At 48.1% G+C, this 25,315-nt stretch overlaps 2 protein-coding genes across 5 annotated transcripts in view; both read right to left on the bottom strand.

Annotated features, from left to right (window-relative positions):
* Window positions 1-81: 81 nt before the first annotated feature.
* Window positions 82-20,335, bottom strand: LOC125952146 (protein phosphatase 1 regulatory subunit 3D). Of its 4 annotated transcripts, none has more exons than XM_049681447.1 (6): window positions 20,270-20,335; window positions 18,044-18,491; window positions 4,741-5,695; window positions 4,525-4,662; window positions 4,225-4,436; window positions 82-1,897 (listed from the first exon to the last, which is right to left on the bottom strand). In XM_049681447.1, exons 3-6 carry the CDS (start codon window positions 5,638-5,640, stop codon window positions 1,549-1,551), a joined length of 1,599 nt encoding a protein of 532 aa, XP_049537404.1. In that variant the 5' UTR covers window positions 5,641-5,695; window positions 18,044-18,491; window positions 20,270-20,335; the 3' UTR covers window positions 82-1,548. The 4 variants fall into 4 exon arrangements, with proteins under 4 accessions (XP_049537404.1, XP_049537405.1, XP_049537406.1 ...); XM_049681450.1 differs by lacking the exon at window positions 20,270-20,335 and adding an exon at window positions 2,201-2,313 and having other exon boundaries at window positions 1,789-1,897; window positions 18,044-18,952; XM_049681448.1 differs by lacking the exon at window positions 20,270-20,335 and having other exon boundaries at window positions 82-1,894; window positions 18,044-18,950.
* A 2,450-nt stretch (window positions 20,336-22,785) lies between these two features.
* The window catches only part of LOC125952124 (putative U5 small nuclear ribonucleoprotein 200 kDa helicase), a 7,754-nt gene continuing 5,224 nt past the window's right edge, over window positions 22,786-25,315 (bottom strand). The window contains exons 2-3 of the mRNA XM_049681408.1: window positions 24,050-25,315; window positions 22,786-23,040 (exon numbers count right to left, since the gene is read on the bottom strand). The exon at window positions 24,050-25,315 is cut by the window's right edge and continues 4,980 nt beyond it. Coding sequence (XP_049537365.1) covers window positions 22,798-23,040; window positions 24,050-25,315 — 1,509 coding nt within the window. The 3' untranslated portion in view covers window positions 22,786-22,797. The remainder of the gene's footprint in view (window positions 23,041-24,049) is intronic.

Below are 25,315 nucleotides of genomic sequence, written 5' to 3'. Positions count from 1 at the left end.
AAATTTCCCATCCTGTGTGCCAGTACTTTCAGGTTTCGAGTTTATTTCCCGATGAAAAGAGGACACCCATATTATTTTGTAGGATTGACTTTATTATTTCAGCTCGGCTCTGCTCACTTCGCAATGCCTATAAATTTGTGGTATTCTACTATTGCTACTTTATGAAACGCTGTTTACATATACATGATCCTGGTTTTACAATTAACTTCTAACAAAGTATACCAAAGCTGCGGAAGCTGGAATAAACGATATTTACAGCCTTCTTGCGACATCCCACGAGCATTGTCGCATTCAATCGTCAGTGTGTCTTGTGAAGCAGGATTTTACAATTAAAATAAAGCAGCAGCAATCTTCAATCCTAGCAAAGGTAAGCCCTTAATTTCACCTTGCATCGGGAAGCAGGATCAGCGACGTCGTTCTCTAAAATCATTTATCTACATTTAAGCTGCTATAAGGTTGCTCGCGTTCACGTTCACTGACTCAGAAAACACTCTTCTAGATGACAAACTTAATTCGACTACCACTTTTTTTTCGTCTGGACTGGCTTACGGTAGTAATGTGAGCTTTAGTTTATCTAATGATCGTTCTCTTATAGGTACATCTATTTAAACCGTTCAATCCGTATCACCGTCCATTCTTGCAACGACTTCTCCTTTGTCTATCCATACAGTAACCCGTATAGCGACGAGTTTGCCCTATTGTTAAAAGAAGCTCTCGCTATCTAATAACATGCATGGGGACGTAGATTGTTCCACGTTTGCTGTCTCTTTTTATATTTTTTGTTTTGTTGCTGTGTCATTTTATATAAAACGAACATAAATTAAAGAAGTTGTCACAAACTTGTAAAACAAATGTCGATTGTGGCACATTCTAGGATATGAGGGACATTTCTGTCGATTTGCTCTCTATTTTTTTGTGAAGAGTTTAAACAAAAGGCTACACAGCATTACACCCTGCCTCACTATACAATCCGGATGGAACATACACTCCGTTTGATTTTCTTCTGAGTATTAAAGTCAATCACCTCATTCACTCAGTGCTGCATAGCTAGTTCTGCTTTTAAATAGTATCTTTCAAATTAATTTACTTCTTGAATCCGTTTCGCCCTCATCCTGCACAGTGATTTTGATTTCACAGTGTATCAGATTTAGTTGTAGTTTGTGGACACAATCAGTCTTTTAGTTGCCGTATGTAAATATGGTTATAAAATTAGTATTAGTATTCCTATCTTTTGCGACAACGGCTGCCTTCTGCAGACGCCTTTGCTTTGCCAAACCACGAATCTTTTGCTCTGGTGTTTTTTCGCGAACTCCTTCCTCCGCGTATCACGTGCTTCTTATCATCTACAGATCTGTCTATCAACGCAGTATCGCAAAACATATTTTCCTTGCTTCTACAATTATCCACGCACATCTTCATATTATTCATTAATGTATTCCGCTCACGACTATTGATGAAAGAAATCTAGAACGATTGAACATGATCATCGCAATCACTACCGGCTACTAGGGCATAGCGCCTTGCGGTTAAATTCTACACCTCTTCGTTTCACTGATTTTGAGTTTGCATCAGTTTGCGCAGCCGAAGTAGATTGGCCAGCAAATCTTCGCCCTCGTTCCGTTCGCGTATGAAGAACAGCCCTCCGCTACTAGCACTGCGTCCCAGTGGAGTCGGCCCGTGTAGATCGTTCACTCTTGTGGCACCGGTCGGTGGCTGTAGGTGCGGCTTTAGGGAAAGTGAAAACTCCTCCCCCGTGCTACCCCGCCGTCCTCCCGTTCCCATCCTGTGGCTTGCATTTAAGCACGACGCGTCCATATCGATCGGTCGCATCTGCAAGTAATTTGTGGCGCCACATGTTGACTCCACGTGCTCTGTCGAGCAGTCGTATGTACTGCTACTGTAAAGCCAGATTGAGAAAAGGCAGAACATGAGGACAAACTGCCATCCATTGCGTTCGTACTTCTGTGAGATAGTTTAATTTCCATGGAAAGGATATGCACATTGATATGGATTTAAGAGGGAGATGGGAATGGATGAGATTACAATATTGGTATGAATAGAATGGAGTAACCAGTTGTCGATGGTACGATTACGTTAAGGAACAGCCAGAGTGTGTAGATTTAATATCCGAGTGTATTCCTTAGTCACACATACATGAAAGGCACACTACGAATCATGCAAACAAGACGCACGAACTTACTGCCTTTCGATCGGCCATGGCCTTAAACAGGAGCAATGGCTTGTGTTTCGCTACGGGTTTTCCGAACTGATCTATTGGAAAGCTTGAAACAGTTCCAATAGCAGCAGAAACAGCTGAAATGGGAACAGAATAGGATCAGCAAAGCGCAAACCATCGCCACCTGACCAGCCAGCCAATGGAAAGTAGTGGTTTTAGGGGGGATCAAGTCTAGACGTGGTATCAATATCGCAAAGCTGTGTCTGAATACCAATAAGTCGAATAAACATGGATCAGTGGACATTCTTTTGCACACTATAACACCCAACCAAGAGCAACATTCTGTTTAGTATCCAACTTATCAACCATTCAAGTAGTATCACTTAGTAACGGCATTCGTTTGATAACGATTGCTCCACCATCGATTAGACGAAATAGGAAGTGTATTAAGTAACGACTTAACCCGAATGGTCAAAGTCATGATCACAAAATATTCGTACGTTACACCGTGGCAGCCACGCACGCGAGGGTAACAAACTACACGAAGGACATGCTCTCCACCACGGACAACCGGTTTTTTGTCTCCCGTCAGCGGCATACGTTCGCCGCAACACTATATGGTGGTCGTAACCTCTTGACCTAGTGTTTCCTAGCGTGTGTTTGTGGGATTGTTTTGCGCTTTGCATGCGATTAGTAACGGAAGCTTAATTGGAAATATTGAGCGATAGATCGAAGGGTGATAAAAATGGGGTAAATGAACACGTTGCTCCAAATACAGTGTCAGTTAGTATGTCCCAGAAGTGATCTAACGCTATCGTAGGTTAATACCACATACTCCCAAGGCTCAAAAGCACTCAACCTGAATATGAATCGGTCTTGTCTGTACAGTATATTAACTATCAATGGAACAGTAGAGGGATCAATGGAACAGTAGAGGCATTTGTTGAGCGATGGATTCCGTTGACTGCGGTTAACATGACCCATCCCAACAACACAACGACTAAACGCAGAGTAGCGTATGAGCGGGGCGAGGAGCTTCGGATGTGGAAAGGATCGTCCGAGGTTATTTTGAAGGCTATATATCATGGAAACGTGTTTGTAGCAATTACCTCTGTTAATTAGAAAAGGAACTCTTCACACTCTTCTACGTCTTGTGTCCTACATAGTGCATGTGTCGGGATCAAAAACTCCTTTTCCAAAAGGGGTTGTATCTTTCGCGTTGCAAGTTTGCAGCTCCAATTTCACTGTTTTTTGCTCAATTTGTGTTTAGCCACTGCGTGTCGCTTGATCCATTGATCGCACTCACACTCGGTACTGACTGGAAAGCCGACCTCGCATATGCTCGGTCAGGCCATGTACCTTCTCACGCTTCCCTTTCTAATGACGTCAGCACGTGTCTTATTAAATATGTACAACAATCTTTCAGGAACGTCAAGATAGGAAATGTATGTCGAACAAGAAGCGGAAACAGCTTCATTATCACTTGTTTATCACTGTTTTCATCCACCACCTGCCATACCATGCCATGCCATGGAGTAAGTAAGCAACTCGCGGATCGTGGACCAAAAGGGGGAAAGAATGCTCCAACTACCCATCCCCACCACCGCTTCCTCGTCGTGCTGCCCCCGTTGCGTTGTGCTGTTGAGAAGGATCCGTTCCTGTCCGTTAAGCGAATAGCCCGTAGTTTCTCGCTATCGCTTGCTTCGTCACACATTACCAATTTTGTTCGTTGGGAATTTTTGGCGCGATCTGAAGGCTATCCTATCGCTTTATCACTTCTTGCCGCTGGCTGAAACTTGATAGTGTAACACGTGTTGTAGTCTAATCTATTGATCACTGTTGCATTACACGAAACCAGGGATCGGTGTCACCATAATATAGCCTCGATGAGCATAGTACGTTCGAGAACAACATGGATTCGTGCGTTGGAGTGTTTTTGTGTTGTTAGGGAGGATTTTTTGTTTTGTTTTTTTGTTTTAAGCGTAGGATTTTGCGTTTTGCCGATTCGTAGCTGTTTGGCTTCCGCTTGTGCATGGAGTGTGAATTACCAGTAGGGACCCGATTGTGTTTCGGCGGTCATATCGGTCCAAGTGTCGAGCTCCACCGTCGGGTCCACGTACGGTGACAAGAATCCATTGCTTCCATTCGTCCTCGCGGTATTACGACCGTGGTTGCTAAACGCACCAGCGCCCGATGATGGTAGGAAATCCCCAGAATCCTGTCGCGGAGCGACGCGATTCGTCAGGGAGTAGTTGCGACCCTGCAGAGAAATAGGAAGCGTTTGAATGGATGTTAGTTAAGCGCTGTATAAGCAGCCTACACTCTGCGTCAGGCACTTGAATGCTTACATCATTGTTGTCCCAGTACTCGACACCATCGCACTTGTAACAGGCACAAAACTCAATCCGTCTGGACTTAGGTGGAAGAGTTAACTTGAAGGAGAATGTGTCGAAGATGAGATACGCCGAAGCAGCTCCATTTCCGACCTAGAGAAAGTGACAAGAATGGGCGTTAAATCATGAAAGAACACCACTAACTATAACTACTGTCGCTAGACTACTCACCACACTGTAGGTACAAAAGGTATCCTCATGCGTTTTCCAATTGTCGCAGGACGAACGGAGGATTACTTCCTTGTGATAGGAGAGGTTTTTCACCTTGACCGTGCCTACGATCAATTGCTCGGTCTCCTTGATAATGACGTTCTCCAGCGACACATTTCGCTCGTCCAGCTTTTGCCTGAAGCGCACATAGTCGCTGGCCGGTTGCACAAAGTCGACAACCCATTGTTCCTGTGGTACCGGACTGATCATGCCCTGCGTGACGTGAGCCAGGAACTGTAGACTCCAGATCGGGGGCATATATGATGGTTCGCGCATCACGCGCACCTGCGTCAACTGACCACCCTGGTCATCTGCGAACACAACCTTCTTCTTGTTGCGAGCAGCCACTGCAGCGGCTGCAGCAGCTGCTGCCGCTGCTACTGATGCGTGCACAGTGTCATTAGCTGCCGATTGGGAATGCTCTATATCGGCGTCCTTCGTTGTGGAACTGTTAGTGAATGGATCTTGCGAACTGATGTGCTCTGGTTGACTGTAAGGTGTCTCGGGTGAACTATCTTCCGGCCGTACAACAAGACAGGAACGAAGCGGGGAGGATGGCATCTTTCCACCGGTAGGGCTGAGGCATGGTGGCGTTAGCTGTCGCCGGAACGGCGCTGGACCATTTGCCGCTGTCCCTACAGGATTCTGCGGGAGCTGCAGCGATGCTGGCCTACAGTAGCTGTGCATGACTGGTGATCCTCCAAAAAAGGTTGGACTTACAACGCCACTATGAAGCCCAGGGCTGCCAGCACCATCACCACTGCCTAATGGTGATCCAGGGCCGGTCTTGTAGTCCGACGATAGCGGATGACTGAATGCAGAGGGACTTTGTGAAACCAACATTTCGGCGTATGCTGGCATTGAGCTGCTGAATGTTCCTCAGTACGTGTACAGGCGAAGAACGTAGGTAATTGAACTAAAAAGAAGGAATATTGAAACAAATCTTAACACTTCATCTACACGGGCGCGAGAAAGCTGAAAATGAGATGAGAATGAAAAAGTTGAGAATGTCAAATCCCATACAAATGGAAATGTAAAGATACAAGTAGGCTGTCACAAATGTATGGGATTTGACATTCTCGCCTTTTTCATTCTCATCTCATTTTCAGCTTTCTCGCGCTCGTGTAGAGAGTCGGTAACCTGATGTCACTCAAAGGGCACGATAACGAGCAGCAGAAGGAATGCGATGAAAGGTATTTTTAATTCTTCTTTAACTGATGCTGATGGCCAGTGAACGGCAGGATATTTATGTAGTGAGATTTGGCTAGAGCTTGCATGGCTTATTTTTGCAAAACCACGGTGGATTCAACGGATATCACTAATGGATATTCAAGGAAACGTGAGCTACTAAATCGAGAGTATTTATGAATTTTCCATACGATGAGGTGTGTCTGCCTCATTGCGGCGGCAAGATGTTTCCGCTGACAGAGAAGGTCATAGCTGGGGTAGATGACTGGCCCAGCCAACATCCAGAATATTGAACATAATCTAGGGTAAGGCCGTTTCGCAAGGTTAAGGCTTAAACAAGAATTCTCGCTCTTTTTCGGAAAACATTTTACGCTTTGTCATCGCAACGCAACTTATATGTTATCCTGATGCACCATATTCTTAAATTCCCATATGTGACTATTTTTTGAGAATGAAAAACCTACAGCAGTGTCTCAGACACACCCATCTCTGTTATTTTAGGTGTTTATTCATTTTTAATCTTTATGAGCCCACCAAAAAGTGCATGTCCCACACAGGAAATGAATCCTGCATCGAAGATTGTACCAGTGCTCGATTGTGGTCGATGCACGCCGTGGCACTGTAGGAATACATCTTCGTTTATTATCAATTTCTGATGTCGCGTGGTTTCTGGTGATTTATTTGTTTACTCGATCCCACGGTACGCAGTGCGCTCCGGGTATGTACGTCATTGTAATGGCACAACTCACAAGACGCACCAGCAACAACCGCCCACCACTCTACCGAAGCGCGTGTGTCTGCCATTCATTGACCCACCCGCACCGCATCAGCAAATAAAAGCGATTTTCATTCCGCGCCAACCACAATGGCGGTACGGCTGTGCCCCACTTTTGCTGATCTCTGATGTGTTTCTTAATTTAAATTAGACATTAGCGCGACAAGCACTGTTCACTACCAACACATCACCCAAACACAGCCGGCGTGTTGACTGTTCTGAAAAGAATTTGGATTAATTTGGGTGATATTTTTACATCATCGTTTGACGCTATCCTTTGGCGCTATCATGCTCCACGTACGTACGCTATGCACATCAATCAAAAATGATTATTCGCGCCAACTCTGAAGCGCCACCACAACATCACTGACAGGAGATAGTGAGCGTGTAGCTTACTGAGATCAGAGTAAGTAGTTAAGTCAATAGTGCCAGAGAGTAACTTCTACGTCACAAACGAACAGATTCGCCGGTAGTGAGCTTTCTTCTCTGGAAGTTATGGAATTTTCCATTGCGAACTACCGGCGCCATCGCGAGGATCTTGGAGCCCAAGGAGCGCACATTCAAGGCGTGGGATTAATGCTTTTTGTCGGGATCGCTCGGTTCTGTCAATAACAATTCTGCGATAGAACTGAATACTCATACAACGCCGATCGACTGAGACTGATTAGTGAGTGGCTGAATGCGCTACAATCATTTGCAAAACTGCCATCGCGTCCGGAGGGCTCTAGCAGTGATAAGAAACGGCGATCGGAGTGGCCCATCGATCCATAAATAGGATTTTCATCCTGCCACCCTCACTTCGCCATGCTGTATGCACTGATTGGCAGACGAAGTGCGACACGAGGACTGATTACTATTGGCAGAGCAGCAGGGGCACTAGCATAATGTTGATGTAAATGGTCGAACTCTTTTTTTTCGTGCAATACTGCACCACAAGGTTATCAGCTAGTCGTAGTGCTCTGAGGATCAGTACACGACCGCATGGTCAGACCCTGTGAGAGTGACATGTGAATCAAACAGATTCACACGTGACAGAGGTTGGAAGGATCACGCTCAGCTGGAAGGCTACATGATATTGAAACGCAGATTCGTTTACGGTACTGGAAATGTTAGACCAAAGCGCCGCGCTAGAGTTACATCGGCAGGAGAAGGTGTAAACGGTCATCAGCAACCATTAGCACAGGGCCACGCAAAGGGTTTCGAGGTAATGGCCTACATAAACCACAGCTATCTTTACCGTACCGTGACGGAGAGAAGATGCCACCTCGGGAAGCGGCAGAGACATACGCCACGGGCGACACACCTTCTTTCAACTGCGTGGCCCGCAATTTATATCAATTCATCCTCGGCACTATTGAGGGCAGCGGCCTCACCATGCCAAATGGCTTCAACAGCACGGGGCCCGGAGAGTCGGGCTCAATTGATCACGATTGAAAGTATGCTCCTGCTAGAACGTGCACCCTTTGCAGATGAAAGCGAAAGTGACACATTCTAACGTCCTAAACCAGTATTTGCGATTCGGTAACCTTTCGGTATTACGGTATTTGAAATGTTTTAGATGGTGATAAGAATACCTGAAAGATTGTATCGGGAAACAAGCTTCACGTGGAATTCTATCAAGCTCATGTATTTGTTCTGTCTTATGTCTGTTTGAAGCTAATATAAAGATAACACTTTTTTTTTTGGTAAGGATGACAATTAGAAATACACTCCATAAAAATAAATGCCAATGTTATAAACCAATAATTGCAAGACATAATACTAGATAAAGCACTCCTTCCAGTAACTCAAAAAATCCAAAACCAATGGCCCTAAAGGCGGTGTTTTGAGCAAGCAAGCCCTAGCTGATAAAGTCCATATGTGTTTGTTCTCTTCTTGCTTTTGTGCCCACCAAGATTGGACCATCCAAAAGGAGGTTATCGGATGGTGCTACGATGGTCGGTTCTTTATCATCGCACTGCAAAAACAAAGAACATTTTGCGTTCCCGATGCCTCTGGTGCACAAACATGCGAAATCCCATTCGTACCGAACAGACGCACGACTTTGGAATGTCACTAGGAAATGCTGTCGCACCTTTGAAGTGTTTAAATCCCCCTTCAGCAAGATAAGTTTCAGACAGTCCATTACTCCATACAATGCAGTAAGGCGTTTGAGTATTTCTTTCTCTTTGGAATTCACTCTGGAATTAAAAAAGATAGACTTGCCAACAACAACCACAACAACAGGGCACTGCGCTTCGTTTCCTATCGTACAGATTGGCTGGAGGATTTGGGGATGATTCGAGAGGCCGCGGGATTGTGGCAAGCGGAACCAACGAAAACGAATCATACGATGCGGTCCGATAGGGAGCCCTACACCAGCAGCTGGTATGATTAATGCCTTGCTTTCCCTTCGACAGTGGCGCTATCAAGGGGACTGACAACCTGCCCGAAAGGACGGTCGACTACGCTTATCATGAGCTGGCCCTTCTTCACACTTAGACAACACACGGAGGGCCTCCACTGCATCACACCTTGGGTTCATGACCGGCATGTTTGGACTTATCGTTCGCCAACATCCCGGACCGCCAAACGGCGATTGCCATAAAGTGTAGTTCGAGCAGGGATCGTGATGATCCAATGAACCGTCCGGTCTGATGTCGATCGTACTGGAGTGTTCCTAGCCATATATCAATTTACATCCAGCGCAGCAACTCTGCGGTAACCGGCTACGCTCCATTTACCGGTTGCATCATATCTAATGATAATGTATCGAGACTTCTCCATCCACCGTCAAACAGAAGGCGATGGTGCGGAGGTTTGACGTCAATCAGCACGAAAATGGCGATTATGTCGTTTATTGCTATAAATTTGTTTGGATAGCTAGCCCCCTACGACAAGAAAAGGACCGTGCCATTTGTGCAGCAAACGCACGGATATCGTCTGTTTATCTCGATTTTTTTTTAGCCAAAAAACGGAAACCAAATAGCCGAGTATGACGTGATGTACCGTGATGGTGTTCCAGGAACAGCCAACCAATGGTAACCGCCATCGCAGCAGATCGATGGCCACAGATCACTGAATAAGTAAGTAGTCTGGATTGCACAACTCGGTTATGGCATTGTAGAAGTGATCTATAGATCGAATTACTCGCTCACTGGTGATCGATGCCCCGTTACATGGGCACATATCTAGGAAGCGCCCTTGTGCGCTTTTGGGACGCATGCCATGACACACGCAGCCCACACGTTACCTCATTGTAATCAGAGCCAGCTAGCGAGAGCATCCTCAGCGAGCGCTGGCGGCTGCTAACTTCAGAAACAGGTACGAAAGTAAATGACCTAGAAGGTGGCTGCATCCTAGCATCATGCGACGAGGTTAAAACTGTTTACCATGAACCAGAGGAACTTAATGGGTCTGTCATTTTACTGCACTGTTTGGCTCTTGGGATGTCAATAGTTTTCCTATCACGCATCGACTGCATGACCGACCGCCGCTCGAGCACCGACAGCGCGCCGATGGCTTTCGTTCGGAGCGCGATGATCAGGCTACCGGCGTGGGTCGCCGCGACCGCGTTTCCGTGATCCACGGTCCGGGCAGTGTGCCCAGCGCCGTAAGCGTGATTTATTCTAAATATACATTCTCGCAACATTTTACTTGCAACGCCATGCTATCTTTTGCTTTTGGCGCGCTGGCGACAAGGTGATCACCCTCTGCTCTGGTCGTGTGGTTATAGCGCCAGCCAGCCGATCATTTCGATGATCTTCATCTCGGTAGAGTGGACGCGATGGTCCGGGGACAATCTCTTTCGCTCTTCTGTTTACTAGGGTGGCAATTCAACACTATCGCCGGCAAGACGCGACATGCAAGATACTGTGCAACAAGCAATGAAAATTCTTAATTTCCATTGGAACTATCGCGATCCAGTTCGTTCGAAATGCAGTCACATCTGTTTACCGATGCAGCTGGGCTAATATAGATACGGAACATGTCAATGATGATTGTTCTACAACTAGCGAGTGTACCGACAAATTGTCAGTGTATGTGCTTGCGATATGGTAGCTGTGTATCAGAAGTAAAAGTGATCCACGGTTATGGGTTACTGAGCATCGTAATCATCTCTACCGTTTCTGTTTGGCTTGGCACTTGGTGAGAAAACAAGGAAAAGCCAAGGCGATAACACCGAGACCAGTGGCACTGGCACTGGCGATTGGAAGAGAGTACCACGTTCTTCGACGAGTCGGCCTAGAGAGGAGCTAGGCGCTAGAAACACCGATAAGACACTGTCATATCATCCTCTACCTTTGCCATCGCCACTTTGGCGCCATGTTTGGGCTGATCAGCCTCGCTGGGGCAAGCGGGCCCTGCAGTCAGTTGCCGGCCGTATCGCCGAGCTGTCATGCATCAAATAGCAACATTTTCTAGCACCGGCCTGTGAATGGAGTTGCATTGCCGTCGAATTTCCGGGATTGTGTAGCCGTATCAGATTAGCAGATACCGGTCCACAAATGCAACCGAAGTCTGTATTAACCTCCAGCAACTACACATCTCAAACCACTGCTCTGCTCTTATCATCGCCAATCTGTATAGACTGTTGGAACCTGTATTCTAACGCTTCGGGCGCTTCGGTTTGAATGACGCGCGGCGTCCAAAAACGCAGACCTTCTCGATCTCGATTGCACCTTGACCCACATCTACCCGCAGACGTAGCTGATTGAGAGGGAAAGGAAATGTTTGGCATTCGTGCGATCGGGAAACGGTCTTCTTCAGCGTAACAGCTGATAGTCGCGTATGATGGCGGATCTGGCGCCCCTTATCGGTGTCGATGAAGGGAGTTCGTCTTGTCGACTCGCTTATCGTTTTGCGCCCCCGGAACGACTGAATAACGAACACTCTGTGCCACCCTGTTTCATCCCGAGTGGAAGACACGAGCCACTACTTGTTCAGCTTCTCCCAGAAAGGTCAGGAAGGAAAGGTCTGATCACGGAGGATCGTTTAATCAAATGAACCCAACCTACGAACCGCGGTCAGAATCAGACAGAAGGCGACCTTAGAGACCCTCCTCGACTGGAAAGTGTGTCAATATTTCCGGCCCCGGTCCGGTGTTGTCCCCGGAACCCTTAGTTTGCTAACGTCATTGCCACTTTGCCACGTTCGAACGGGAGTGGGGAGGGAACAGGAGTGAGCATCCTTGATCGGAAGTTCTTAATGAAATCGATCGCTATGGTAGGGTTCTTCCAAAGATGAGACTCGATGAGGGACATACGCCGAGAGTGCCCGAACGCATCCGACCACTGCACCACTTCCGATGCCATTGCACTTAATGCGCAGTCCTCAGTGCGACCGAGTAAGGTTGAACGGTAATTATAGATTACAGGAGTTGATTTATTTTTATGAATCGCAGCGACTAATCTTGAGGCGCGTCTGGCCGGCACCCGGCCCAACACGTGCGCAAGAAGCAGACCCCTGCCGACGTTCCCGCCGATCATGCGCACCAAGCATGATTGGCATCGGGGTTTCGAACCATTAAAAGAAGGTTAATCCATTTTTGGTGTACAAGCGTTTTTTGTAGCACCGTGAGTCATCATGTTAAATTTTATAATTTGACATCATATACTCATTGAAATAGTCTGGCAGAAACTTTTAGTGAAAAAAGTGGTATTGTTCCGCTTTCTCCTTAGGACAGTGGCAAACATTTGTGTCAGAAGCGAAAAACGAACGCCTGTAGCCGTTGTGATAAGTAAATACATATATATGCACTGTGCAGTTATTAAAAATTCGGCGCATCGACGAACTCATTTCAGTTCAATAATTTAACGGCGAAGGATGAAGATCTTAAACATCAATCGCTGCACTTCTCCGTACCTGACAGTGAAAGAACCGTCCATGGGAAACAGGTAACAACGGGTGAATCTATTCCATTGATTGTGTCGTCGTACGAAACTCCACAGGTGGTGGTTGATCGGTCGGATTGAATAGAGAAATAGCCTTCGAAACGGGTCTTCTTTCGGGGTTATCCGTTTGAAGTGATTTCCTGGCCGATACCAAGCATGCGAGGGAGCATAAACCTGTTTCCAGACCTGCAGCACTGCATAGTCCGGTTGGCGTTTTCAATTCGGACATGGTGTAGGACAACTTTGGGCAACCCACGTCAGCTAAAGCGAGGAACGATCGACCAATATCGACTTCAATCCCCCGGGAGAGAGAGGGCGCTAGATGGCAGCATGCATGCTGGTTGGCGTCTGACGTAGGCAGGCCGTTCGAAAGCATTAAAAACTCGCTGCACTCCAGATGATAGATTGCTGTACACGCACAGACCGCAGCGGACCAACGATTGGCCACCGCCATGCTTCACATTTTTCCCATTCAATCCCGTCGTTCCACGGCAACGGAACGCGTTGTCTAAATCCGCGTGTACTGTGAAAGGGGAATGCATGGCAACCGGTAGGCCCATGGCCCAACCAATCTCACTGCATAAATCTAGCAGGCCACCGTGGTAGTCATGGGACTAGGGGGACCAGCGATCGCCTACTTGAGACATTGAGATATATCAAACGGTATCCGTCGATTCAGCAACTAACCAACACTGCTGGTCAACCAACAGTGACGCCCTGGGTTCACATGCGGCCATAGCCGCCCGATCGTCCGGTGATCGCTGATGTTTGCTTCGGAGGGGTTTCTATTTAAGTTTGTCGATGTTTTTTTTTTGTATTTCACTTGCTTTCGCTAAAAATAACAAATCATCGCACGGAATGTTTCGGGTGGGCGTTACATGGGGGCGGTGTAGGTAGCAGCAGCAGCACAAACCAGGATTTGCAACCACCGGATCGATCGGCTCCGGTCCCACCAGCGAGCAGGGTTACCGAGTTGGAAAAAATGTATATTTTTCTATATTTGTACATGATCAACCATTTGCACAGCTGCACTTGTGCGTGTCTTGAGATGGTTCCTCCCTCCCTCAACCGCCCCCTACATTTCGAGATTAATATGAACAGCTTAACGCTCGATCATAGACCTGGAACGGTGGAATTTGTGGAAAAAGTTAAAGTCAAAGTTGATTAAAAGAGCTGATATCAAGGCGTTGGAAAGGATGCCAGATGAATCATGGATTACTAGCACGCTGCAAAGGGACAAATAGATGAGACAGAAGGAAGAGCAATAAGAAGTTGTTGTTGGATCTCCCCGGATTTATGTCCATTCCCAAGATTTGGTTCCTTGCCCCACGCATTCAACCGAACGCCTTTTCCCATCTGTCCGGAATGCACATTAGCTCGCACGGAGACAGGAAACTATGAAAAACTGGTTCAGTCAGTTCTCCAAAAAGACCGCGCTACGTGGTTGCTCCACCAGAACCAGCGGAGAAGCGATGGTAACGGAATTCCGTTCATTCGAATGTTTCTGAATCAAAGATTCAGTTGGGATGTTTGATGGTCTTGCAATAAACCACACCTGAGTGCCGATGATTCGGTGAATATGCCGCTTTCCATCACGCTTTCCCCATGGTCGCTTCCTTTGCCAGCGCACATACATACGGCAGATGTGAGACCCATGACCACGTCTACCGCTTTGGCCTTTGAGAGGTGGCGCCACGGCGTTTATGTAATGTTTCGTCGTCCGGCGGTCCCAAATTGAGTCCGGTCGAAACTGGCCAATATTGACAATCAACGCGCTTCGGTTTCATTTGGCTCCAGCTTCACGACAGTCGCGACTCACGCATATAACGGTCTGGTCAGAGTCGGGCCACAGTGTTGATCAGTTTCCAGCGCGCCGCTTGCCACACTAATATGGCCAGGGTCGAACATCGAAAAGACCTGGGCTAATTGGTGGGACCACTTCTGGTGCACCCGCTGCGTTGTGTAGACTCCGCCACTCGTTCGCTTCAATTTTCTGGTTTTCTCTGCAAGCACGCCGTGATCACGTGATCGGGGGTTCAGGCTCGTAGCCATCTACGTTACGGCGGGCACAACGATGAGCGCCGCGTAAAGCGTGGCTCGATCCTCGAAAATCGTTATCACGTTCCCTAGATCGTGCACCGGGTGGATGCGTAGCATATAGGAGAGCGTTGCTGCACAGTTCAACTTAGCCCACTGTGTGTCGCATAGGAAGAGAAAGTGGTGCTGCTGTGGATCGAATCTTCGAAAATCGAATAACAACCCACTATAATTCCGAATCGCGGAATGCATAATTGCACTTGATTGTATGGTACAGCTTGGGGTACACGGTACCAATGGCCGAACGGTGGCCTCACAACAGGTTAATTTGTCAACATGTTGAAGCACATGGCATCAATGGTCCGAGGAGAGGTCGCTCTAGGTCGTGAACGGCGCTGATAACTGTGGGCGCCTCGTTTGGCGAGCAGCCGCATTCGTTTTGCTTGCTTCTGCCCTGCGCGAACATAAATTTCGCAGAGACCAACGCAGATTACGGGTGCATTAAGCGGAGTGAATTCGGAAGGCAAACGTAAGTGCACCAATACGCAAACAGGAGGAAATCCTGATGAACCTGATGTGGTAGAATGTAGTGTAAAAAGTTTGCCTTCGGTATTTCTTGCTGCTGCTTTGAAGGCGAACTCTTCAATAATGCAAACATGATTCGTCTGTTTTTAAAGGTCATCCATGGTATTTACCTTCTGGATGGATGTTCTGTAAGGAGTATGTACAGGGTGACATTGAGGGGTTTTTTTTTCGTTTCATATTCGCTTGGTCAGTATTCTTCAGGGTAACATTGAGGGCCGTTGCGGGAATCTTCGCGAGTAATAAAATGAAAATAGATTAGGTCAGGGGATGGTTTTCACATTTTGTTATTCCGTGGGAGTATTCTATTCTTGAAGCAAGTCCCAAATCGCCCGAACAGCGCAAACAGCTTCTTCAGCCCAGCTGCTCGATGTCATCAAGAAATGAACGTAATAGCTTCTGGTGAGCCGCGCTCTACTACCCCACATTGTTAAAGGTCAATGAATCCCTAGTAGCGCTGTTCGTAGGCCGTTCTAGTAGCTACAGCGCCCCCCCCCCACACACACCCTACCCTCCTCCCCCTGATACAAAATGGAGATTGCGAACAGGGCAACAGTGAAGAGTGGCGGTAACGCAACTCCATCGGCAGCGATGAACTTCCGACAATGATCCGGTTCACGATCGATAGTGTAGACTAGCAGCGCGGTTTATGGTCGCGTGATGGTCGCGTGACAAGGAAGCGACACACCGTGCTTCCACAACAGCCCCAGTTCCACACCCCCCCGCTGTGACACGATTGCGCCTGTGAAGCTATGCATTATTTATAGATGACTTCGCGCTAACCTTGCTCAGCAGTGCGGCTGTGTCTGGCCGGCTAGCTCCGTTTTCATATGTTCACTGCTCACCGAATTGGCACCGAGTGCGTGCGTTAAGGAGTAAGCGAGGTGGCGTACATTTTGTGAGTAATCCGCAAAATCGTCGCCGTTATACAACTTCCAACGTGTTCGCACACCACGGCTTACTTTTGCTTTCGCGGGCGTATCCAACTTTTGGCATAAACTGTCAAGTTCATTGTCAAACCACCGGTTGGCAGTGACGAATGGTACATTAGTAACCTGCGAGACCGAGAGTAGTAGTAACCTAGCAACAGCAACCACCGAACGCGAACCTGTTGCACAACATCGGTTGGGGTGGAACGTTTTTTTTTATCAGTTTATCAGATGGTATAGCTTGACTGATAGCGATGGTTTGACCTGACGACCGAATTTCGGCCAATAACACCCCGTACGGTCGCTGACCGGTAGGGAGAAAGTAAAACAACCGCGACGAAAAAAAAAACACATTCAACATGTCTAGTCCCTTTTTGCGATTAGATAAGCCTCGGGCAGGCCCCAGAATCTGACTCTCGCTCTGAAACTGAAACGAGAGTGAGCATCAATCCAGATTCCGAATTCCGAACAAATAGACCGGCGACTTTCTGGGGATGTCCAGCATCAACTGGTCCTAGGGCCCTAGGGGTTATCATTATACCGGGGGCTAGGTACTCTACTTAGCGTACGATGTGGTGATTACTCTTCTACGCTAAACCATGGCTCGGTCACGAGAACAGAAGCTGATACTCACGCAGCCACACTGAAAGACGCTTCGATTTCGAGCGGCAAAATCATATTTCTAGCCTGCTAGCGATTCAATCACTCGCTCAGCGAATGATTCAAGTGTGCACGGACATAATCCGCTGGGTCGCCCTGGCCGTACTACGACAGGACGCTGCGAGATAAGTCTTGTTATGGTACAGATCCGTGCACGATCATGCTGCTGTTGGGATGGGCTGCTACTAGCACCGTTTAGGGGTGGGAGAATGATCCGACCAGCACACTATCACACGATGACCTGCGAAGGCGTTATCAGCCACCGCTGCAATTGGAATTAATGGCACTGTGATGAGGCTATTTTTATAGATTGTTTACCTTCAATTAGGTTTTTGCAATGTTTGCCTCATCATAAAGTGCAGCGTTCCTATTGGCTAAATGGCGCGCCCTCGCTCCCGTGATTGGGACAGCGGGATTAAATTCGAATGCCTCGTACATAGATTGATTAGCCATGTAGCGGTTGCTGCAACGCACGCAATGAGCCCAGTGGTCTTGACAACAGCATAGACTGCATGTCGCATAGGCGTGCCCCTTTCAGTTATCAGTTTGATCGGGACTTCCCTCTCATTTAATTGCAATTTACTCGCGATGCTCGTAACGCCAACGGCGGAAGAAGATCCGCGGCAAGATTGCAACATTGTAGTGCCTCCTGCCGTGATCGGAACTGATCGTCTGATCGAAGTGCAAAACATATTTCATTTCGGCGGCATTGAACGCATTGTAGGTGTGGCATTCATTCGCGCCCTCTAAAGGCCACAAACGAAAGAACACCGACCAACGACAGCAACGACGACGACGCCTCATAGTAGTGTACTACTCTGTCGCTGCCTCCCTTTTCCCCGCCCATGTCTTGCTGTGGCCCTTGGCGGAACCAAGGATCAGGTTGCGTAGGCGGCGAAAGCATAAATTATGTGCCGAGACGTGCCACGGCCGCCGATGGATTATGTGGTGCCGGTCTGCCTGCCTAGCTTCAACCATGTCGAGCCAATTACAGACGAATTGGATTACTTTGGCGGAGCGCTTCCAATGCCGACAGCCAGTGTACCAACGAAGAAAGTAACCGTACGTAGGTCGAGCACTTCGACGGTTGCGTAGGCAGGACGACAAATTATGGGCTCGCTTGGGGCGCGGTGGTCCCATTGCATGTTTTATGTTAACATATTTATGTTTTGCATTTAAATGAGATTATTTACGCTTTTATGGTCTGTTTCAGAACTTACCTGCAATCAACTGTATATGGACTGCCGATCAACCGGTTGTTAAGCCTTCTATGATTGGAGTTGATTTGGTAGGTACGGATCCTTACTGCATCTCACCGAGTGAACGGCAATCACGTTTGGAAAGCCACAGTTATCTGCACCCACAAAGACACTTCAAACAACAAACGGCGGGCCACAGTCTTTAGTCCCCAGCACTCGAAACGGTCTGGATGGTGCCAGCTGGCTTTCGTGTCACAGACGTATTCTTGACCGTGGACGCACGATGGAAGCACTACTATTTTTAGGATGAAGTTCACTGCCAGCTGGTGCTGATACTGGCAACCGGCGCGACACTTAGACACTACTGGACACGGTATTAACGGCACCAACGCATCACCACACGATGGTGAAACCGTCATGAGCAAACGCACGTTCACGAAAGGAAACACCGAGACTGGACAGCTGTATTCTGGAAAAATTGGTCACCGAAAAGGTCAGCCGCTGGACAGCACAGCACAGAACAGCATGCAACGTCCAACACACGATCGTCCGACGATTTGGACGTGGTTTTCACAAATTTCAACTCGAACTGCAGGATATTTGGAGCAGTAGCAACACCGAACACTGCGCTCACCGTAGTTTCCGGAATTTTACTTCTTGAGGATCAGGCAGGATCAGGCATTCTTGTTGTGAGTGATCACGAGCACGGTTCCATGGTAGCAGAAAGGATACGCTTACCACTTCGACAGATAGAGGAGATAGGCCTTGGCTTCTAGGTACGGCAGGATCTTGGAAGGATCTGCTGCTAATGATGTGGTAGGACCGCGTAGCGAAAAAGGAAGCTGATGTGTTTGTGGTGTGGATGGAGAGTAGAGCAGGTTGCGTCCATCCGCCTCGACCGTGTATCGGAGACTCAGCGTGGCGCGGTCAGGAACGTTGAGATTAAATCTCGCAACCTCCCCATTCATACAAGCGAGGCGAACCTTCACGATCGTGCGAGACCTCGTTGTTTACAATTCGCTCTCTCGTTCTTTCTGGTCGGAGCGAGCGTGAACGCGCGAGAGAGAGTCGAGCCTGGCAAAGGCCGTTACGATCGAAAACCGAACGGACCGGGCCACGCTCCGAGACGATGATGGGTCGAGCCTTTTCCACTTTCCTTTCCCCGTCGTTTGTACAGACCCTTCTCTATCGCTGAGTCATCTTGAGGATCGTCTTCTAATAGACAATTGAGACAATGTCGCGCCAGGGAGTGTCACCAGCGCGCATCCTCCCAATCGGTTTGGTATCCCGGTATACTTCCCGGGAAGAACGTCCGGGCACGTGAATGCACCACGATGCCGCCAACGGTGCCAGCGTGCAATGTTCGGTTTCGTCGGTGAAATGGTATTAGCAATTATCGCCAGACAGTCGCTCGGTATTACTGTTCGCGGTCTCATTATCGCGACCCTTTTGACCGCGACCGACATTTGTCGTCGGCTCGCAAGGTTCTCCTGATGCAATGCCATCAGCTGGAAGCGTGCACACACGCCGTCGTTCGCTGTCGCTGGATGAGCAAGTGATAGCGGTCGTCTAAATCCTGGGGGGCGCACGCCAGCAAAAAGGACATGCGCGCCGCTACCTGGCGTGACATCGAGTCAAAAAGCGTCAGGTGTAAAAAGGATGCTATTTTCGCTCGCTAGTTTACGGTGCTGCATTTAGACAAGGAATTTAGATGCGAAAATAGCCTGGTGGGAGACGAAGGCAGGAATTCAATCGATAGGTTTCGCTCAAGTCCGGAGGTGTGTTTTAAAGAATCACATTGCATTGCACGTGTTGGCATAAGCGAAGCAAACACAGTAGCAGATTGCCAACCTGCGCCGTTATCGGTCCTTAATCGAAAATGAGCTTACTATGATTTATGTTTTTTTTGTCTCACATAAGCAAACCATATCGATACGTCACCAATTCCATGACGTCCTTGAATCGAACGGCTGGCGGATTTGCCTGGCCGACGTGTGGGTGACAGAGATGCAACCGTTGGTTTATCATCTGATAAGAAACTGGAAGCGTTCACATGTCGCTACACGCTTCTGGTCAAAATGGTCACTGCACACTATCGCACTCGGTTTCCAACGCCTGATGTCATAGGCACCCCGGCAGCATCCGATTGGCCGTTTGCAGGTAATTTATTATACCTAGCTGGTCCCATGCGGTACTGTATCTGTCGGCACCCCGGATTACCCCGGATTCCCTGGTTTATACACTAACCATTATCACATATAATTGTTGCCCGCTTTTCACCACGCACTCAGTGCATGATCACGGTGGTTACTGCTGTCGCACAGGAACACTTTACATTGGAGATCAAGGCTGATTATGCGCGTACAAATGAACCGGAAATAATACACACACAAATTGAAAGTGTTTTAAAAACGGGAAGACATAAAACCGGACGGAAATTGCTCGGATGCAGCTCGCTTTGTTAACTAATTTTGGTCCCCAAAGTGATCGAGCATCGGCAAGAGCCGAACACTATGGGACGCTTGCTATCCGTTTACTGAGGACGACGAGGATGCGTATTTCGCTCCGGGGGCATCGCGACCTAGGTCCGCGGCGAAATTCTTGAGCCCCGTGGTATTGGTTAAACACGGCACTTTTGTATGAAGTTGTGATAACAGAACCGTACCGCAGGCGGCCTCAAACGCATCGATAGTAATGCAAGGTGGTATTAAACATTCTTTTAAAATACCAAACACCGGCATTCTCGTCGATTTCCGCACCAGAAGTAAGCATTTTCCCCGATGAAGAGCGTGTGGAGAGGGTGGCACAGACAGCATCGATGTACAGCCGAGGTGTTGCTGATAGTGTACGATGCGCTCACGCTGTGATAGGCGTGCGGTAGCCACAGCTAATCGCACTCTGGCTCCGGGAGGTTGTGAGTGGTTTGAGTTCCAAAAATAAACATAAATCATGCAGCAAGCGCATGCCAGCCAAGGCGGGTGTTAAGGGTGTTACCGTGAGCCTCTGATTGCCTTGTTATGGCTCCTGGCTCGTGGGAATCCGCATTCGCGTCGCGAGCACAGAATTGATCGCGGTCAGCAGTTTGTCCCACATTTTGCCTGATGGTCTAGACCAAGTCCAGGGACAGTTGTCATCTTTTGACCGCATGCAATTGCCCAAGCGCCGACCGCGATTAGCAACGCCGTGGGTGGCGATAGAGTTAATGATGAACTTGCACCTCTGCATTTTTCTATCGCCATTCAAACGGTGTTGTTCCAAAGGCGAGAGCATACGGTTGCTCCACGTGTAGACAACGATCCAGGTTACATGACGCCGAGAGCACCAGAGCTGGAGTAGAGAGGAGGTTAAGAAGTCGTTCAACTGCTGCAGGCTGCGTCTGGTGCTGCTCTTCAAATAAAGCGTAGGTCTTGCGTGACTCCATGTAGGAGAAGCTCGAGGAGTGTTGTCTGATGTACCACAACAACAAAAAAACGGGAATTCATGCTTGAACGCACAGTCCATTATCCCCCAAATGTGTATGCTTTCGATGGTCAACGATCGATAAAGGGCGCAGCGCTGGATTCCGTGTCTCTTGGGAGCTAAAACACTCTGGAATGCAACGAACGCCGACGGCACATGCGTTGTGCGTCAAGGGCCCTTCTTCATCATCAATCATCCTAAGAAGGTGGTGCAGTGGAGTCGTCGCAGTCGTCGTGTTAATCCGATTGTTCCCGCTTTCTTTCGTTACTGAATGTTAGACAAGTACTTGGGCGCCCTTCGCCTCGTTTGCTCTCTCACTATTTTCGTAATAGTCGTTTTGTAGTGTTCCCGACACTTTCGTTCTACAAAAGCGCAACGTCGCGGACGTCTTATAGGCGATATTTTCCTGTTTACTCGCTCTATCGGAGGCGAATGGGGTTCAGCATGCGCTACCGTTGATCCGTAACATGATGGCAATTAGCGATCGCGATCGATCAGCAGTAGCTTCGATCGATCCCTGCACTGCTCTCGGTTGTCAAACATTTCACGGAAAATCACTCCTGAAGCGTATATGTTGTGGTGTGGGACTTGGAATCAGTCCTGACACCCGTCGATCGCCGGTGGCTTTGCTATCAGCTAGCAGCCATCGGTGGCGCCAGCTTTAGAAGAAGCAAAAACAATCCTTTTTCTCGCCAGTGCGCGTGCGCCAAATTGGCGGTCACGATCGCGCCAAAGCTAACGCTTGAGGAGCATGCGGCTTGATTTCAAAGAAATAATTTAAAATGCAGACTCCACCCGAGCCGGTAATCGATGCTCTCGCTTGAAGAGCAATTTTTTGGGCTAGCGCTGAGCTTTTAGTAGCGATCTGAGGGTTTCAATTTCTGGGTACCCTTGCTTCTTCAGCTCTCGTGAGGAAGTGTAACACGATCAATCGAGGATGGTTTACTGCTCACGTACCTCCTCACGACTTGCTAGGCTTGACTTTTTCCATTTCGTGGAAAAAGAGGTCGTCGCTTAAGCTAAAATTACCTGCAGATCTGCCATCGCGTCGAAACCTGAGCCTTCAGCGGAAAAGGAACACCGGAAGAACTGCATACGGGCACATAACCATGCATACAATCGTTCCTCGGTTCCGTTTATTCTTTCAGTTAACTTCCTTTCCATCTCGATGTGTCTGTTCAGAAGAAGTGCGGAAGAGTTTATTACTCGTTCGTTGGGTGGTTTTGCTTAGACTATTAGACTATACCATGAGAGTATTGTGCTGTGGAAATGCTGCACAATTGAATTTGTATCTGATTTACTTCGTAACAACGAGTTTAATCTGATTCACTTTCACTTTCGGACTGAAAATCGCCCACGTTGATCGAGAACTTGTACTCCTGATCGCAGCCCAGGTACGAATCGCTCATATAGTACAACGTGTACTCGTGCTCACCGGGATTCGGTGCGACAAAGTTTAGCTTCACCTTGGCAGTCTGCTGCAGCGTTAACCGTTTGATCGAGAGCAACGAGTTGGTCTTCGGATCACCGATCACCACCCACCAGCCTTCTTCGCGTTTCTGTGGAAAGAAGAAAGGAGAAAGCGAAATGTTATGAATGGCTTTAACCGAAAGCAGGTATCTAACTAAGTGAAGTAAAGAGAATGAAAAACATGCTAGGCCCTAGTTTCCTGGTAAGCATCTGATTCCAAAAAAAAGTCATTCACCAGATCATTCTTGCAGTTTTTTGTTCTTGGGGTTTGCAGAAAACAATCACAAGTCGCCTCTTATTGATCTGCAGTTGGAGGAAACAAGATACGAATCCATGTCGTTAATAGTGATCGATTATTGGTGGGTACGGGAGCACGTCGATCATTTAACCATCCCAGCGATTTGCCTAGCTACCATCATCGTATGCCGCTGGTATCAAAATGCCCTTCTAACTTTGTTCAGTTCTCGGATTACTACGTCCAAGATATGTCACGATCAATTTTCATACCTGACCGTCGTCGTCAAATCGGACGAGGGCATCAGCTTACAGCATATACTCCGTAGATAATGCAAATGCTTTACTTTGCTCTTTCGGAGTTGCACCAGCATTTATGCTCATTCGGTTTCATCTGCATGTCGGCGTATCGGTATCGGTGCACGATCAGGTGTCGATGACATGCCACAAACGTTTAGCGATCATGCTCGTGCGGACGATCAGCTTTTGGGGTAGACACTGACAGTGATGAAAGTCATTGCCGTTTGAGCAATTCGTTTAGTATAATGAACATGCAAAAGAGGATGGGCGAGGCCATTCTACTTTATGTAACCCCCGTCACGCGCCCACTAAGGGTGCTGTATGTCGAAGAAACTTCATATGTATTTGTGCACTAAGCACTCTTTGCGATCGTCGTAATAGCAAAGGACTACGGACCTCCGGTTTCCATTTGCTTATCAGGCTTAGCATCAATCAAAGCGATCGCACGTAGATTGACCCATCGATGTGTCGTAGAAGAGCCACTCCTCCTGCTCGAGCTGATAGGAACTACCAGATGCGCATCCGAAGGGATTCTATATTCTATTGGCATTCTATCGAACTTACCTGCGGGAAGAATGGTGCGATGACGGGGCCCGTAATGTCATCCTCACGCTCCAAGTTTACGGCTACATTCACCGACGAACCGGAATGGATGCGATTTTTATCCAGTACCTCGAAGGTGAGCTCGATGTTCGGATAGCGATTACAGAACCGTGCCACATCGGACATCTGCTGATCGGTGAGCTGCAGCAACCGCGACCGATCGTCATCATCCAGCTCCATAATGTCGAACACCGTCTCGATGCTCTTCTCCTGGCAGCGCTTGATAATATCGGCACTAAAGTGGGGCAACTGTTTCAGGTACGAGTCCTTGCTCCACATGGCCTGCGTAATCATCTGTGCCAGCTCCATGGCAGCCACCGCAGGCGACAGCCAACCGTTAGACGACAGCACATCGACACACGCTTGGACCAATCGGATGGCTTTTCCCAGAATTTGCTCCGTATCACCCTGCAGCTCGGCACCGAGCTGTAACCGGGACAGATGCGCCTGTAGTAGCAAATTCGTTTTGATGTGCGGATCGTTAAACTTCGGTGCGGTACCATTTGGTCCGGTTAGCTTGTTGGGGAGCCGAGCGGCCAGACTGCGCAGTATGTTGTCCTCGTGGTGGCGCACAATCAGATCCTCGTACTCGGCCGCCGATGAGATGATCTCCAGTAGACCGCGTATCTTGGTTTTGCTGTTGAGCGACAGACTGAACAGCTCGATCGTCGTGTAGTTGATGTAGTAGTAAGCCGCAATCATGCCTAGATTCAGTGGAAGCGTGTCCATCTCATCTTCTACGCCGATACACTTAGATTGCTCCAGGTCGGAGAGTGTTGTCTCCACCAGCTCGGACATGTGATCGGACAGGTGCCGGTGGGTCACGCCCTGCAGATTGTAATAGTTCGGATTCTGTGTTAACCGTCGATACAGGAACGTCCAGGTAAGGTAATCGATGGCATCCTGCTTGTTCTCAATCGTCTTCGTCACGATTTCTGCATTGAAGTGATCGTGCAGCCGATGATCGAGATGGCTTTCGACGGGCAGCGGCTCGTTGAGGAACTTCTTGTAGAAATCCTTCTTCGAGCTCTGACACATCAGCACCGCCTTGGCATCGTCGTCCTCCAGTGGTCGATTCGCACGGGCTACCATCTGCATCACGTCGGTGATCGGGTAATCATCGTACGAGTGGCTGCGCCCATTGTAGAACTGTGTATCCATAATGATCACCAGATGGGCACTGATGTTGAGAGCCCAGCACAGATCGCGCGTACAGATGGCAATCTG

This window comes from Anopheles darlingi, chromosome 2, assembly GCF_943734745.1.
Source record: "Anopheles darlingi chromosome 2, idAnoDarlMG_H_01, whole genome shotgun sequence".
NCBI lineage: Eukaryota > Metazoa > Arthropoda > Insecta > Diptera > Culicidae > Anopheles > Anopheles darlingi.
The sequence above is the reverse complement of the archived record's forward strand: the minus strand, read 5'-3'. Positions and strand labels throughout refer to the sequence as shown.

Excerpts from the sequence above, each read along its gene's own strand:
- LOC125952146 (XM_049681447.1), bottom strand. The coding sequence starts at position 5,640 with ATGCCAGCATACGCCGAAATGTTGGTTTCACAAAGTCCCTCTGCATTC. Across the intron at positions 4,663-4,740 it reads CCTTTTGTACCTACAGTGTG|GTCGGAAATGGAGCTGCTTC; the intron begins GTGAGTAGTCTA and ends CACTTTCTCTAG. Across the intron at positions 4,437-4,524 it reads AGTACTGGGACAACAATGAT|GGTCGCAACTACTCCCTGAC; the intron begins GTAAGCATTCAA and ends ATTTCTCTGCAG.